This window comes from Salmo salar, chromosome ssa28 (genome assembly GCF_905237065.1).
Source record: "Salmo salar chromosome ssa28, Ssal_v3.1, whole genome shotgun sequence".
Lineage (NCBI taxonomy): Eukaryota > Metazoa > Chordata > Actinopteri > Salmoniformes > Salmonidae > Salmo > Salmo salar.
Window position 1 is genome coordinate 32,022,916 of NC_059469.1, and position 17,508 is coordinate 32,040,423.

General features: G+C 45.2%; 1 protein-coding gene across 6 annotated transcripts in view; it reads left to right on the forward strand.

Annotated features, from left to right (window-relative positions):
• Positions 1-17,508, forward strand: part of LOC106589900 (brain-specific angiogenesis inhibitor 1-associated protein 2) — a 137,952-nt gene that overhangs the window by 49,141 nt on the left and 71,303 nt on the right. For 4 of the 6 annotated variants that reach the window (XM_014180319.2, XM_014180321.2, XM_014180320.2 and 1 more), the window contains exon 3: positions 3,197-3,283. The exons of the other annotated variants lie outside the window; for them this stretch is intronic. In XM_014180319.2, coding sequence (XP_014035794.1) covers positions 3,197-3,283 — 87 coding nt within the window. The remainder of the gene's footprint in view (positions 1-3,196; positions 3,284-17,508) is intronic. 6 annotated transcript variants of the gene reach the window in all.

Here is a 17,508-nt window from a genome sequence, read left to right on the forward strand (position 1 = left end):
ATATGCCAGTTCTGCCTCTGCTCTTAGGAGAAGAAGGGGAACCCATAAATCGCAACAGGGAACAAGGTGTGGTGCTTGGCTGGACTTGAGGTCCTTGGAGCTTTGTTGACTAACATGATTCGGTCTAGGGAGAGAGCTGCCTGCTTCTACAGTACCAGTCAAAAGTTTGGACACTAATCATTTCAAGGGTTTTTCTTTGTTTTTCATATTTTCTACATTGTGGAATAATAGTGAAGACATCAAAACTATGAAATAACACATATGGAATCATGTAGTAACAAAAAAGGGTTAAACAAATCAAAATCTATTTTATATTTGAGATTCTTCAAAGTAGCCACCCTTTGCCTTGATGACAGCTTTGCACGCTCTTGGCATTCTCTCAACCAGTTTCATGAGGAATGGTTTTCCTTGGAGATACTGTTTGTTTGTTTGATTTTGGAGGAGAGGAGAGTGTGCAGTGGCTGCAGGGCTTGAATAGGATACAATGCTTAGACTGGTATTTAGCCAGCTATTCTGTTTAGTTTTGGGACTGGAGAAGGTGGGGCAATTTCACACAGCACACAACCGTACTGGCATCATGTTGAATGTGGGGCGGAGAGACATTTCTCAACAGGGACAAGCTGTGTTGTAGAGATGGAGGGGATTCAGAAGGGTGAGGGCTGAAGAGATTTTGTAAAGCAGTAGTGGGGAGGATGGAGAGGAAGAGAAATGGGGGGGATTTGGAAGAGGGGAGTTGAAGATGGATGGAGCACTAAACGCATCAAGCTGTGCAGCTGATCTGGTTTACACCGGTTTTACTCTTCAATAGTGTTTAATTTACTTTGGAATAGGTGGGAAGAATGGATGTCGTGTCACACCTCCATTCTGTAGACCTATCTGCTTCATATCGGAGGTGTAATCCTCTTTACTGAAGGCACACACACACACACACACACACACACACACACACACAATCCCCCGACAGCAGAGCTCTAACATCTTGTCCCAGTTAATACAGCTTTACCTGGCCTGCCACACTTCACCGCCCCTCGCGCTCTCCCCCTTGGCTGGGATTTCTGTGGACATCGCTAAATAGCCCATCCATCCACGCAAGGGTTTCCACACCGCACTCTACAATCCACCTCCACCCTCTCACCCGCACTCTCCTATTGCACCCAGACTCAACCAAAGCTGGGCTCAGGAAGAGCCGAGTGAGGGTCTCTCTTCCTGGAAGTAATCAGTCTGGGTCAGATTGAACCCAGCTACAGGGCAGTAGGCTTTAGGTCCTTGGTTGTGGAGGCAAGGGCTGTTTTCAGTTCAGTGACCTCAAGACAAAGATGGAGAAAGGAAAGAATAACTGGTAAAGGAAGGATTAAGGGAGGAAATTGGTGCAGACTGAGGCTTGAGAAACAATCCTCAGAGGAGAGGTGGATAGATGGAGGGACAGGTTCCTCAGAGGAGAGGTGGATAGATGGAGGGACAGAGACAGGTTCCTCAGAGGAGAGGTGGATAGATGGAGGGACAGAGACAGGTTCCTCAGAGGAGAGGTGGATAGATGGAGGGACAGAGACAGGTTCCTCAGAGGAGAGGTGGATAGATGGACGGACAGAGACAGGTTCCTCAGAGGAGAGGTGGATAGATGGAGGGACAGGTTCCTCAGAGGAGAGGTGGATAGATGGAGGGACAGAGACAGGTTCCTCAGAGGAGAGGTGGATAGATGGAGGGACAGAGACAGGTTCCTCAGAGGAGAGGTGGATAGATGGAGGGACAGAGACAGGTTCCTCAGAGGAGAGGTGGATAGATGGAGGGACAGAGACAGGTTCCTCAGAGGAGAGGTGGATAGATGGAGGGACAGAGACAGGTTCCTCAGAGGAGAGGTGGATAGATGGAGGGACAGGTTCCTCAGAGGAGAGGTGGATAGATGGAGGGACAGGTTCCTCAGAGGAGAGGTGGATAGATGGAGGGACAGAGACCGGTTCGAGCCCTTCTGTTGTGTTAGACAATCAATTTTGTCTCTTGTTTGAATTGGGAAGGAATATTGCTAATGATACAGCAGTAGCTGTTGGGTAGTATTCCCATATGACTGTAGCACTCTATATCACAGGAGGCTGCTGAGGGGAGGATGTCTCATAATAATGACTGGAATGGAATCAATGGAATGGTATCAAACACATGGAAAACATGTTTGTGTTTGATACCGTTCTGTTGATTCCATTCCAGCCGTTACTATGAGCACGTCTTCGCCAATTAGGGTGCCATGGGACGCCAGTGCTCAATAAAGACCATTAACCTTTTAGAACATATTTAAATTGTTTACCATGCAGTGAATCCATATTCGGGATATATTTTGGGTAACACTTTATTTAACAGCCCGGTTTAAAATGGCACTTACCTAATATTTTAATGTTACGAACTAAGAAACTGTGCAGTAACCGTCCATGTTTAGTATGACTCTGCTTGGTCACATGGTTTAATAAAGCTTTGACACTCCTTATCAATATGGATCAGCTCAAGGTCATACTCAGTCAGCTTCTCGGCCTCCCTCTCGGCCTCCCTCTCGGCCTCCCTCTCTTTCCTCTCGTTATGACCACCACTCCCTAAACGACTTAGCCCTGACCTGGTCTTATTCACCATTACTTCCCATTCACTGCTTCTAGCTGCCTGTGGCAGGACTGTGTGGGTGAGCCATGCCTGCTGTGTGTTCAATGTCCCTGGACTGAGACCTGATTGACAGAGGTCGTAGGCAGACCAGTCTATCTTGCCTTCCCTGGTCTTCCCTTGCTTTACTTTCTCTGGTTTGTATTTCATGTAGTTCTTCTTTTCGTTCAGCATCTGCTCTGTTCACCAGTAGTTCCTGTAGTTACTGCACTTTCCTCTCCTTTTCTTGTTGAGTCGCCATTGTTGTTGTTTGTAGCAGTAGCTCTTTTCATTGTGGCAGTAGCTCTTTTGCTTGTGGCAGTAGCTCTTTTGCTTGTGGCAGTAGTAGCTTGTAGCCTTTTCCATTGTAGCCTGTTGTAGCCTTGCTATAGAACTTTCCTTTGTACTTTGTACTAGCCTAGCTCTTTCCATTGTAGCAATAACTCTTTCCATTGTAGCCTTTAGCCCCTTCCCTAACTGACTGGGGCTATAAGGGAGGGATGCTGGGGTTAAGATTACGTTAATGTCCAATATTTCCACTCCGCCCCTGATCTGACGCCCAATGCTTCCATGTTTCCAGGTGTCACATTTGCTGCAAAGGGCTACTTCGAGGCACTGGTGAGGATGGGAGAGATGGCCAGCGAAAGTCAAGGCTCTAAGGATCTTGGTGAGTCCTAGTTGTGGCAATAGGGGATTGCAGCTCCCCTTGTGGGGTAGAGGGGGGTTGCATGGAGACATGCCAGACGGGATGGATGGTTGGTTGTGGGTGTGAATGGGAATTGATGGTTTGAAAGGGAAAAGGACAAGCAGCCGTTGCACCGCCTGAAACTGGATCTACACACAAACACACGCGTGCACAGCAAACATGTTGAACCACGCTCAAGCATATCCTGTTTGTTGTAGTAGTTTTTAATTTTTATAGTCAGTTATTTTAATACTATGCAATTGGGAAGGAGAGCTTACAGTGTTCTGCATTCACCCCTGAGGCAATCACGTCCCCTTAGAGTTCATCTCTGATATTTGATATGGAAATGTAGTTTTGTTGGGTTCTAGCTTGAAATATCCTCATTCATGTTACTAGCTTGTTCATATGCTTCCTATCTCACCCTTATGGAAATATTCTGTCTCTGTACTTTGCCTCCGGTCCATATACATTTGCACATAGATCATGTGATCTAACCCACAATATGTTAATCACTACTCCTAGGCCACTTACATAGTTATAAACATACTAAAATGTGCTCAAGTCAATTAGTCAGTTTCCAACAGTTTACCTCTTGTTTTGCCTCAACTTTCTCTGAATTATGCTGTGTAGTGTTTTATATTGTATTGTAGCCCAGAGTACGTAAATATTCAATTGAATTTCAAAACATATTATCACGCTGCGGATTTTCTTTTCATTCATAACATCCAATAGGGATTATTGGTAATGTTTCTTAATTGGACTGTAAAGACACTGTTTTGGGGCTGTTGACTTCTCTCTGTCCTCTCGTCCTTTTTACAGTCAGTTAGAACGGTTTTCACACTGGAACAGCTACAACCTGTGAATGGACCAGTTTGGGTTGTACTGGTCTGTTAGGCTGACACACACTTAGAGGTGGAGAAAGACGAAGGATGGTGCTGTGGCGGGGGATGGGGTGTAAACTGGTGATGGTGGGAGGGCAAGGGTCAGATTGGAGGCAAGATGGGGAGGTGAAACTGGTAGGATGGTGATGGCAGCAGGTGGTCTCTTCCAATGACATCTGTAAGAAATGACTACATTTTGTCTCCAGCTTGCTCCACTGCAGTTATTTCTTCAACAGCTTTATGTATTTAGCTATATGTATTGGTTTTTATGGTTGCAGTCATATACATTGGCAAGAAAAAGTATTTGAACCCTTTGGAATTACCTGGATTTCTGCATAAATTTGTCTTATGATCACATTTTATCTTCATCGAAGTCACAACAATAAACAAACAGTCTGCTTAAACTAATAACACACAAACAATTATACGTTTTCATGTCTTTATTGAACACACCGTGTAAACATTCACAGTGCAGGGTGGAAAAAGTATTTGAACCCTTGAAATTCAAAACTGGTTGACCATCATTTGGCAGAAATAACGTTTTCTGTAGTTGCGGATCAGACAATAACCTCAACCAAATGTTTTCTGTAGTTCAGGAGGAATGTTGTACCATTCCTCTTTATAAAACTGTTTCAGTTAAGCAATATTCTTGGGATGTCTGGTGTGAACCACTCTTGAGGTCATGCCACAGCATCTCAATCGGGTTGAGGTCAGGACTGACTGGGCCACTCCAGAAGGTGTATTTTCTTCTGTTGAAGCCATTTTGTTTTTGATTTACCTCTGTGTTTTGGGTTGTTGTCCTGTTGCATCACCCAACTTTTGAGCTTCAATTTGCGGACAGATAGCCTTACATTCTCCTGCAAAATGTCTTGATAAACTTGGGAATTCATTTTTCTGTCGAGGATAGCAAGCTGTCCAGGCCCTAAGGCAGCAAAGCATCCCAAAACCATGACGCTCCCTCCACTTTACAGTTGGGATGAGGTTGGTGTGCTGTGCCTTTTTTTTCTTCTCCACAACAACTCAACTTTAGTTGAACCTGTCCACAGAATATTTTTGCTGGTTGCGATGTGGAACATCCAGGTGCTCTTTTGCGAACTTCAGACCTGCAGCAATGTTTTTTTTTAGACAGCAGTGTCTTCTTCCCCGGTGTCCTCCCATGAACACCATTCTTGTTTGGTGTTTTACGTATTGTAGACTCGTCAACAGAGATGTTAGCATGAGATTTCTGTAAGTCTTTAGCTGACACTCTAGGATTCTTCTTAACCTCATTAAGCATTCTGCGCTGTGCTCTTGCAGTCATCTTTGCAGGATGGCCACTCCTAGGGAGAGTAGCAACAGTGCTGAACTTTCTCCATTTACAGACAATTTGTCTTACCGTGGACTGATGAACATCAAGGCTTTAGATACACTTTTGTAAACCTTTCCAGCTTCATGCAAGTCAACCATTCTTAAGCTTAAGTCTTCTGAGATCTCTTGTTTGAGGCATGGTTCACATCAGGAAATGCTTCTTGTGAATAGCAAACTCAAATTTTGTGAGTGTTTCTTATAGGGCAGGGCAGTTAGCTTTTGGAGAAATCATTAGTCTATGGGTTCACAGTTTTTCCAACCTACACTGAATGTTTAAATGATGTATTCAATATAGACAAGAAAAATACAATAATTTCTGTGTTATTAGTTTAAGCACACTGGGTTGGCCTATTGTTTTGACTTAGATGAAGATCAGATCAAATTTGATAACCAATTTACGTAGAAATCCAGGTAATTCCAAAGGGTTCACATACTTTTTTTTGCCAGTGTATGTATACAGCTAGCCTATATAGATTCAGCCTCATGTTTTCAGTCAGACCGAGTCACATGTTCAAAGAATGGGACTGCCTCGCCTCCTGAATCTGAGCACTGTGTAGTTAAGTCTCTCTCTCTCTCCTCTGACCTCTCATAAGTCTGAACTCTCATAAGTCTGAGGTGAATTTGGATAGCAGACAGCTGTGGCTCATCCTGAGAGGGAAAAGGTCAGAGGTGAGATAGGAAAATAGAAAAGGAAACTCTAAGCATTCATTATTCAGACTTTGTCTTTTTTAATTTTTTTGGCCTTTCACATTTTGTCTGATGGTTTCATCTCTTCATTCCTCCACTTTGCCTCTCTCTCTCTCTCTGAATACTGATTGAACTGCGTTTGATTGCCTACTCCAATCTGAACCTTTATAGTCTGTATTCAGCCTCAATGACAGTATCTGTGCCGTAATCGGATTCCAACACAGCACTCAGTATTAGTAGCGAGGCCATTCGTTCAGATGAGGATTTCTTATTACAGAAAATAGTATGCTAGGGCAGAAGAACCCATTAATGAGGCTGCTGGTTTAATTAATGCTACATCCCAGTGACCATCTTAAACTGTCCATAAACACATGTTCATCCATCTCCATATTGGTTCTGTCCTCTCTATTGTCCCTTATCTACTGCCTGTTCTAAAGTGTGTGTGTGTGTGCTCTGCGTTATGAGGTCCTTTGGTTGTTTTTGCATCCCTAGCCATGACTCAGCACAATTATCCATCCTCCCTCTAATCCCTCTGCAGTTAGTGACAGGCCGGGCTGAAGAGGCGACTGATGCTGTCTCTGGACATCAGTGTGCCTAAAGGGGTGTGTGTGTATTTTATTTCTGACAGTACTTGCAAGTATGTTAGAAACATCAGAAGATGTTTTACATGTTTGTTCCTTGTAGTTTAATGGCTACTCAGTCAGGCTAGCCTGCAGTAATAGTGTGATTGCATGATCAGCCATTCCATCTTTACACAGTAATGAAAGAGGTGAACATTCAGTGTACATTCCAGTTAACTACAGTTTGTTGGTATTCGACAGCTGACTGTAAGACGAGAGAGCGACGCAGAAAGGCATTACTATAGCCTGAGGGATGAACATTGAATAGTCTACAACATGACAGCCATTATTCACACAATGTTCCTAACTTCAGCCCATTACATTGTTAGTCTACCCAGTCTAGTCTACCCAGCTCCAGTCTAGTCTACCCAGTCTAGTCTACCCAGCCCCAGTCTAGTCTACCCAGCCCCAGTCTAGTCTACCCAGCCCCAGTCTAGTCTACCCAGTCTAGTCTACCCAGTCTAGTCTACCCAGCCCCAGTCTAGTCTACCCAGTCTAGTCTACCCAGTCTAGTCTACCCAGTCTAGTCTACCCAGCCCCAGTCTAGTCTACCCAGCCCCAGTCTAGTCTACCCAGCCCCAGTCCAGTCTAGTCTACCCAGTCTAGTCTACCCAGTCTAGTCTAGTCTACCCAGTCTAGTCTACCCAGTCTAGTCTAGTCTACCCAGTCTAGTCTACCCAGTCTAGTCTAGTCTACCCAGTCTAGTCTACCCAGTCTAGTCTAGTCTACCCAGTCTAGTCTACCCAGTCAGCCCCAGTCTAGTCTAGTCAGCCCCAGTCTAGTCTAGTCAGCCCCAGTCTAGTCAGCCCCAGTCTAGTCAGCCCCAGTCTAGTCAGCCCCAGTCTAGTCAGCCCCAGTCTAGTCTAGTCAGCCCCAGTCTAGTCTAGTCAGCCCCAGTCTAGTCTAGTCAGCCCCAGTCTAGTCTAGTCAGCCCCAGTCTAGTCTAGTCAGCCCCAGTCTAGTCTAGTCTAGTCAGCCCCAGTCTAGTCTAGTCAGCCCCAGTCTAGTCTAGTCTAGTCAGCCCCAGTCTAGTCTATTTAAATCAAATGTTATTGGTCACATACCGTGATTAGCAGATGTTACTGCTGGTGAAGCGAAATGCTTGTGCTGCTAGCTCTGATAGTGCAGTAATATCTAACAAATTACACAACATATACCCAATACACACATCTAAGAATGAGTTAAGACTATATACATATGGACGAGCAATGTCAGAGCAGAACACACTAAGATACAATATATACATATGAGATGAGTAATGCAAGGTAAGTAAACATTTAAGTGAATGAGATACTGTAGAATAGTATTGAATACAGTATATACATATGAGATGAGTAATGTCAGATATGTAAACATTATTAAAGTGACTCGTGTTCCATTCCTTAAAGTGGCCAGTGATTTCTAGTCTATGCCCATAGGCAGCAGCCTCTAATGTGCTAGTGATGGCTGATGTCCTTGAGATAGAAGCTGTTTTTCAGTCTCTCGGTCCCAGCATTGATGCACCTGTACTGAACTCGCCTTCTGGATGATAGCGGGGTGAACAGGCTGTAGCTCGGGTGGTTGATGTCCTTGATTATCATTTTAGCCTTCCTATGACATTGGGTGCTGTAGGTATCCTGGAGGGCGGGTAGTTTGCCCCCAGTAATGCGTTGGGCAGACCGCACCACCCTCTGGAGAGCCTTGTGGTTGCGGGCGGTGCAGTTGCCATACCAGGTGGTAATACAGCCCGACAGGATGCTTTCAATTGTGCATCTGTAAAAGTTTGAGGGTTTTAGGTGACAAGCCAAATTTCTTTAGCCTCCTGAGGTCGAAGAGGCTCTGTTGTGCCTTCTTCACCACACTGTCTGTGTGGGTGATCCATTTCAGTTTCTCAGTGATGTGTACGCCAAGGAACTTGAAGCTTTCCACATTCTCCACTACGGTCCCATCGATGTAGATGGGGGGGGTGCTGTTTCCTGAAGTCCACGATCATCTCCTTTGTTTTGTTGATGTTGAGTGAGGGGTTGTTTTCCAGGCACCACACTCCACGTGACCTTACCTCCTCCCTGTAGACTGTCTCGTCATCATTGGTAAATAAGCCTACTACTGTTGTGTCGTCTGCAAACTTGATTGAGTGGGAGGCGTGCTTGGCCACGCAGTCATGGGCAAACGGATTACAGGAGGGGGCTGAGCATGCCCCCTTGTGGGGCCCCAGTGTTGAGGATCAGCGGTGTGGAGGTGATGTTTCCTACCTTCACCACCTGGGGTCGGCCCGTCAGGAAGTCCAGGATCCAGTTGCACATGGCGGGGTTCAGACCCAGGGTCTCAAGCTTAATGATGAGCTTGGAGGGTACTGTGGTATTGAACGCTGAGCTATAGTCAATGAACAGCATTCTTACATAGGTATTCCTCTTGTCCAAATGGGATAGGGCAGTGTACAGAGTGATGGCGATTTTATCGTCTGTGTATCTATTGGGGCGGTAAGCAAACTTAAGTTGGTCTAGGGTGGCAGGTAAGGTGGTGGTGATATGATCCTTGACTAGTCTCTCAAAGCACTTCATGATGACAGAGGTGAGTGCTACGGGGCGGTAGTCATTAAGTTCAGTTACCTTTGCCTTCTTGGGTACAGGAACAATGGTGGCCATCTTGAAGCATGTGGGGACAACAAACTGGGATAGGGAGAGATTGAATATGCCCGTAAACACACCAACCAGCTGGTCTGCGCATGCTCTGAGGACACGGCTAGGGATGCCGTCTGGGCCGGCAGCCTTGCGAGGGTTAACACGTTTTAAATGTTTTACTCACGTCAGCCATGGAGAAGGAGAGCCCACAGTCCTTGGTAGCTGGCCGTGTCGGTGGCACTGTGTTATTCTCAGTGTGCGAAGAATGTGTTTAGCCTGTCCGGAAGCAAGACGTCGGTGTCTGTGACGTGGCTTGTTTTCCTTTTGTAGTCCGTGATTGTCAGTGTCCCTGCCACATACGTCTTGTGTCTGAGCCGTTGAATTGCAACTCCACTTTCTCTGTATTGACGTTTAGCTTGTTTGATTGCGTGTAGTCTAGTCAGCCCCAGTCTAGTCAGCCCATTACATTGTTGGTCTAGTCAGCCCCAGTCTAGTCAGCCCCAGTCTAGTCAGCCCATTTACATTGTTGGTCTAGTCAGCCCCAGTCTAGTCAGCCCCAGTCTAGTCAGCCCATTACATTGTTGGTCTAGTCAGCCCCAGTCTAGTCAGCCCCAGTCTAGTCAGCCCATTACATTGTTGGTCTAGTCAGTGTAGTCTAGTCAGCTCCAGTATAGTAATCAAATGTATTTATAAAGCCCTTCTTACATCAGCTGATATCTCAAAGTGCTGTACAGAACCCAGCCTTAAACCCCAAACAGCAAGCAATGCAGGTGTAGAAGCACGGTGGCTAGGAAAAACTCCCTAGAAAGGCCAGAACCTAGGAAGAAACCTAGAGAGGAACCAGGCTATGAGGGGTGGCCAGTCCTCTTCTGGCTGTGCCGGGAGTAGATTATAACAGAACATGGCCAAGATGTTCAAATGTTCATAGATGACCAGCAGGGTCTAATAATAATAATAATAATAATAATAATAATAATAATAATAATAATAATAATAATAATAATAATCATCACAGTGGTTGTTGAGGGTGCAACAGGTCAGCACCTCAGGAGTAAATGTCAGTTGGCTTTTCATAGCCGATCATTCAGAGCATCTCTACCGCTCCTGCTGTTTCTAGAGTTGAAAACAGCAGGTCTGGGACAGGTAGCACGTCTGGTGAACAGGTCAGGGTTCCATAGCCGCAGGCAGAACAGTTGAAACTGGAGCAGCAGTACGGCCAGGTGGCCTGGGGACAGCAAGGAGTCATCAGGCCAGGTAGTCCTGAGGCATGGTCCTAGGGCCCAGGTCCTCCTAGAGAGAGAGCATACTTTAATTCACATAGGACACCGGATAAGACAGGAGAAATACTTCAGATATAACAGACTGACCCTAGCCCCCCGACACATAAACTACTGCAGCATAAATACTGGAGGCTGAGACAGGAGGGGTCAGGAGACACTGTGGCCCCATCCGATGATACCCCCGGACAGGGCCAAACAGGCAGTGTATATAACCCCACCCACTTTGCCAAAGCACAGCCCCCACACCACTAGAGGGATATCTTCAACCACCAACTTACCATCCTGAGACAAGGCCGAGTATAGCCCACAAAGATCTCCGCCATGGCACAACCCAAGGGGAAGATCACGTCAGTGACTCAACCCACTCAAGTGACGCACCCCTCCTAGGGACGGCATGGAAGAGCACCAGTAAGCCAGTGACTCAGCCCCTGTAATAGGGTTAGAGGCAGAGAATCCCAGTGGAGAGAGGGGAACCGGCCAGGCAGAGACAGCAAGGGCGGTTTGTTGCTCCAGTGCCTTTCCATTCACCTTCACACTCTGGGCCAGACTACACTCAGTCTAGTCTAGTCGGCCCCAGTCTAGTCGGCCCATTACATTGTTGGTCTACCCAGTGTAGTCTAGTTAGCCCCAGGGAGGAATGGATGGGAGGAGGAGTGTTGGGATGGAGGGATAGGAGGGACGTCAACGCTCTGCTGCGGCATGAAGCAGAAACGCTTTTCCAGCCTGCTCACTTTCATTATCCACATGCCCCATGATTCTCTGTCTCCTTGTGTGTCAGTTGGCTTTTCATAGCCAAGCATTGAGGTCGAGAGACAAAACCTAAGATCGCACAGGACACTAGATAAGACAGGAGAATTACACCAGATATGACAGACTGACCCTGTTTTTGGGGGTTCCAGTAAAGATTCTAGCATCTGTATTTATCACTAGCAGTGATAAAGTTTTAGTGTCTTGTCCTGGTAGCTGGAGAATAGAGCTTTGCAGTAATCTAATCTTGAAGTGACAAAAGCATGGACTAGTTACTCTGCATCATTTTTTTATAAACATTTTAAGATTTTGGTAATGTTATAAGGATGGAAAAAGGCTGCTCTTGAAATATTTTATGATCGTCAAGAGATCAGGGTCCAGAGTTCAATTTCATTTGAGAGGGCTGTACATCAATCGAGATACACTGTCCGATCCCACAGCCGATCTCTTTGTTTCTTGGGACCTAGAACTAGCGTCTCTTTGTCCGAGTTTAAAAGTAAAACATTTGCCGCCTTCCACTTCCTTATGTCTAAAACACAGGCTTCCAGGGTAGGCAATTTTCAGGTTTCACCATGTTTTCATTGAAATGTACAGCTGTCAGTGGTCTGCATAGCAGTGAAAGTTGACATTGTTTTTCTGAATGATGTCACCAAGAGGTAGCATATATAGTGAAAACAATAGTGGTTCTAGAACAGCATCTTGAGGAACACCGAGATCTAAACCAGGCAAGAACTTGTTCGCGTAGACCAATTTAGGGTTTCCAATCTCTCGAAAAGAATGTGGTGATCGATGGTGTCGAAAGTGGCGCTAAGGTCTAGGATCACAAGGACGGGAGCAGAGCCTCGGTCTGACACCAATAAAAGGTGGTGTCTATGAAGGGGTCTAAAACAAGAATGGAGCATGTCCTATACATTTATTTTTCTTCAGGAAGGCAGTGAGTTGCTGGGCAACAGCTTTTTTTTTAAATGTTGAGAGGAATGGGAGATTTGGAATAGGGTCCAGTAGACAGTTGGAAGAGCTCAGTGACTTTCAACGTGGCACCGTCATAGCATCGGATGCCACCTTTCCAACAAGTCAGTTCAGCAAATGTCTGCCCTGCTAGAGCTTCCCCAGTGAACTGTAAGTGCTGTTATTGTGAAGTGGAAACGTCTAGGAGCAACAACGGCTCAGCCGCTAGGTGGGTAGGCCACACAAGCTCACAAAACTGGTCCGCTGAAGCGTGAAGCTCGTAAAAATCATCTGTGCTCGGTTGCAACACTCACTACCGAGTTCCAAACTGCCTCTGGAAGCAACGTCAGCACAAGGACTGTTCGCCGGGAGCTTCATGAAATGGGTTTCCATGGCCAAGCAGCTGCACACAAACCTAATATCACTATGCGCAATGCCATACTTTGGCTGGAGTGGTGTAAAGCTCGCCGCCATTGGACTCTGGAGCAGTGGGAACGCGTTCTCTGGAGTGATGAATCACACTTCACCTTCTGGCAGTCCGACGGATGTATCTGGGTTTGTCGGATGCCAGGCGAATTCTACATGCCGAATGCGTAGTGGCAGCTGTAAAGTCTGGTGGAAGAGGAATAATGGTCTGGGGCTGGTTTTCATGGTTTGGGCTAGGCCCCTTAGTTCCATTGAAGGGAAGGCTTAACACTACAGTAAACAATGACGTTCTAGAAGATTCTGTGCTTCTAAAATTGTGGCAACAGTTTGGGGAAGGCCTTTTCCTGTTTCAGCATGACAATGCCCCTCTGCACAAAGCGAGGTCCATACAGAAATGGTTTGTCGAGATCGGTGTGGAAGAACTTGACTGCCCTGCACAGATTCCTGACCTCAACCCCATCGAACACCTTTGAGATGAATTGGAACTCTGCAAGCCAGGCCTAATTGTCCAACATCAGTGCCCGACCTCACTAATTCTCTTTTGGCTGAATGGAGGGGGGGTGCCAACTCCACATTAATGCCCATGACCCCCCCACATTAATGCCCATGATTTTGGAATGAATGTTCGACGAGCAGGTGTCAGATAGTGTATATAATTGATCATTAAAATAAGTGATTATTAAATGACAATTGATTGAAGAGCGTGAAAAGCAATTTATGCAGTTGCAATTGATGTCCTTAGTCAGCTACCTAAATGGAACAGTCCAGATGTTTCCTCCCTACCTTTTGCCTGTGAGACATTACATAATTTAAGTCAAACCAGAAGTGATAATCCAACAAGTCAGTAGCTACATCAATTCAAGCTATCCAGGGAAAAACACTCCCTGTCTCCCAATCACATTTTCTAAGCTATTTGGCTTTGCTGTCAAACTGAACTCCTAGGAGACATCCCAAATATCACCCTATACCCTATGGACCCTGGTCAGAAGTAGTGCAGTATATAGGGAATAGGATTCCATTTGGGATGAATACCTGCTTCCCTGTTCTAGGTTATATAAAGGGAGGGTATTTGTAAGGTGAGGGGCTCCGCTAGAGGTCACGTGGGGATAAATAATGTAGACGTCTCTAACGTGCGGCAGTGTCAGGGGAATGGAACTGCACTGCACACACAGGACTGAATAATAATATAACTTTACCCCTAAGGTGTATATGCAGTAGCTACAATACTGCAGTGATGCATCATATTTCTTTTCTCCTCCCTTTTTGGGGTGTGTGTGTGTGTGTCCTTCGTTATATCATAAATCAGTGTGATTATCTACGAAAGACAGAGCCCAAGTGCACACTAATAAGGAACACTTCCTCATGGAACATGATATGTTGAACATATGGTACTTGTAGCCTTTGGTTTGAATACAGAGACCGCTTCTTTCCTGCCATGTTATAGGCTGTGGGCAGTTGTTATAAGATTTGTCATATTTGTGTTCCTGTACTGAAGAGAAACTAACATGAGTGTCATGTATGTGAGATTTAAACATGCGTGACCTGTCATACACATCTGGAGCATAGTACATGTATGGTGTTGTGTTGCAGCTGTTTTCCAGTTGGCTATTTATGATGCTGTGTGCTTCCAGAGACAAGAGCCACAGGGTCTCAGCTTAATAATGGTACAGTCAAGCTGTTCTCCTCCCACACCAGAAATCAGACTGGTGGCCTACACACACACACACCAGTACACTCGCGCATCTACGTACACACATACTATAATGTACACACACACTCTTGGGTTAAACTTAGCCTTTAACTGTTTCAACCCTGTTATTATTCCTAAAGCATTATTCCATTATTAATAGCCCCTATTCCACCACTAGCCCGATTCCATTAATTGCCCCTATTCCAATACTAGTCCCACCACTAGCCCCTATTCCAATACTAGCCCCACTGCTAGCCCCTATTCCACCGCTAGCCCCTATTCCACCACTAGACCGATTCCATTAATTGCCCCTATTCCACTACTAGCCCCTATTCCAATACCCTTCCCACCACTAGCCCCTATTCCAATACTAGCCCCACTGCTAGCCTCTATTCCACCGCTTGCCCCTATTCCGCCGCTAGCCCCTATTCCATTAATTTCCCCTAGTCTACCGCTAGCCCCTAATACACAATCACTGACTCATAAAATATCCATTCACACAAGCGAGGACACCTTTTTATTCTGTGTGCCCTGGTCTGTCTCTCACACAGCATCGTACTAAGAACACAAATTAAATAGGCAGTCACTTTTAGTCAGAGTTCATTCACAAGTTATTCTAAGCACAAGTGGAGGCTTTTAAAAATTCAACAACTTTTCATCCGTGTCTTTGAGAAGGAAAGGATGGATGCTCAGTGATTTTGTTCCACTGCAGCAGAGGTCAGAGTCAGTCTGCCCCCACCAGCTCTCTCCATCCCTCCCTCTCTCAATCTGGACGCCCACGCCATGATGTAGGAGCCTACGCAGGCAGGCAGGCAGGTAGGAAGCCCTAGGAAAACTCACTGCCATCTCACACCGAAAGAAACGAATGGATGAAATGCATTCCGGGAGCGATTCAGAAAAAGCGAGAGGAGAGGGGAGACCAAATACGCTAGACCAACGCACAGACTGCCCAAAAATGGCTCGTTGGTGATGTCATACTGCTGAAGTTGGCATAGTCTGGCTTCCAGTGTCATAGAGGAAGGATTCTATGGCATTACCGGTTACCCTCCCTGCCCATAACAGGACATCAGGAAGGATTCTCTGGTACTACCGACTATCCTCTCTACCCATAACAGGACATTGTTCATCATTCTTGTCATTCTGATACACAATTCAATTCTACATTTCTGCTCTATTTATTGAATTCCTCTCCTGCTGTCAGCAGTTGCAGTGTTCTCGGTATCCGCCCGTAGAGGATGCATGCACATTTGGAGCGATGGCCGTCCTCATTAAAACGCTTTAAAGTCGAAGTTAAACGGCTAAATCTGAGGTTCAGGAAATAATTATCCTTTCGCTAATGAATTGAGATGACGTGGTTTGAACCATGCTGGGCTGTGTGTGTGTGTGTGTGTGTGTGCCTGCGCACCTGCAGTGGTGCGCGCCAGTAGAGGCTGGTGACTTGAAAAATTGAGGAGGATGGGAGACCCCCGATTATAGGCGCGGAACACAAGGAGACAAGTGTTTCAGAAATTGTCAGACTAATTATTTGAAGCTTTAAATAAAGACATTTATAATACAATATTATGGGGAATGGAAATGAGTGGGTTAATTACACCGTGTTGGAAAGGGATCACAGCAGTGATTGAATGGGTGGATGAGGCATAAGTTAAGGTGTTCAGAGGCTTGACAAGTACAGGACAGGATTTGACTGGGAAGACTAACTATAAAGCAACACACTAACACAGTTGGATAAGAGCTAAGAATGAGTTAGTCCAAGCAAGGAGTAAAATCATTGCTGTAAAGTAATGTGATTGTGTTTGTGATTGACTCTACATACAGTAATGAGAGAACATTGACAGGGGTACTCACAGTGCTTGGAGGGGAGACATTCAATGTGCCAGTGGATTAGTGGGCACATGAGACATGGCTTCGTTTCATATTAGGAGAAAGTTGACAATAGTAGTGTTTTTATTTTGTTTAACTAGGCAAGTCGGTTAACCTCTCTGGGCTAGGCGGGACGAATTCGTCCCACCTACGTAACAGCCACTTGCAGCCTGTGGCGCGATTTTCAAAACATTAAAAATCCTATTACTTCAATTTCTCAAACATATGACTATTTTACAGCTATTTAAAGACAAGACTCTCGTTAATCTAACCACACTGTCCGATTTCAAAAAGGCTTTACAACGAAAGCAAAACATTAGATTATGTCAGCAGAGTACCAAGCCAGAAATAATCAGACACCCATTTTTCAAGCCAGCATATAATGTCACCAAAACCCAGAAGACAGCTAAATGCAGCACTCACCTTTGATGATCTTCATCAGATGACAACCCTAGGACATTATGTTATACAATACATGCATGTTTTGTTCAATCAAGTTCATATTTATATCAAAAACCAGCTTTTTACATTAGCATGTGACGTTCAGAACTAGCATACCCCCCGCAAACTTCCGGGGAATTCGCTAACATTTTACTAAATTACTCACGATAAACGTTCACAAAAAGCATAACAATTATTTTAAGAATTATAGATACAGACCTCCTCTATGCACTCGATATGTCCGATTTTAAAATAGCTTTTTGGTGAAAGCACATTTTGCAATATTCTAAGTACATAGCCCAGGCATCACGGGCTCGCTATTTAGACACCCGGCAAGTTTAGCACTCACCATAATCATATTTACTATTATAAAAGTTTCATTACCTTTTGTTGTCTTCGTCAGAATGCACACCCAGGACTGCTACTTCAATAACAAATGTTGGTTTGGTCCAAAATAATCCATCGTTATATCCGAATAGCGGCGTTTTGTTCGTGCGTTCCAGACACTATCCGAAATGGTAAAGAAGTGTCGCGCGCATGGCGCAATTCGTGACAATAAAATTCTAAATATTCCATTACCGTACTTCGAAGCATGTCAACCGCTGTTTAAAATACATTTTTACGCCATTTTTCTCGTAGAAAAGCGATAATATTCCGACAGGGAATCTCCTTTTCGG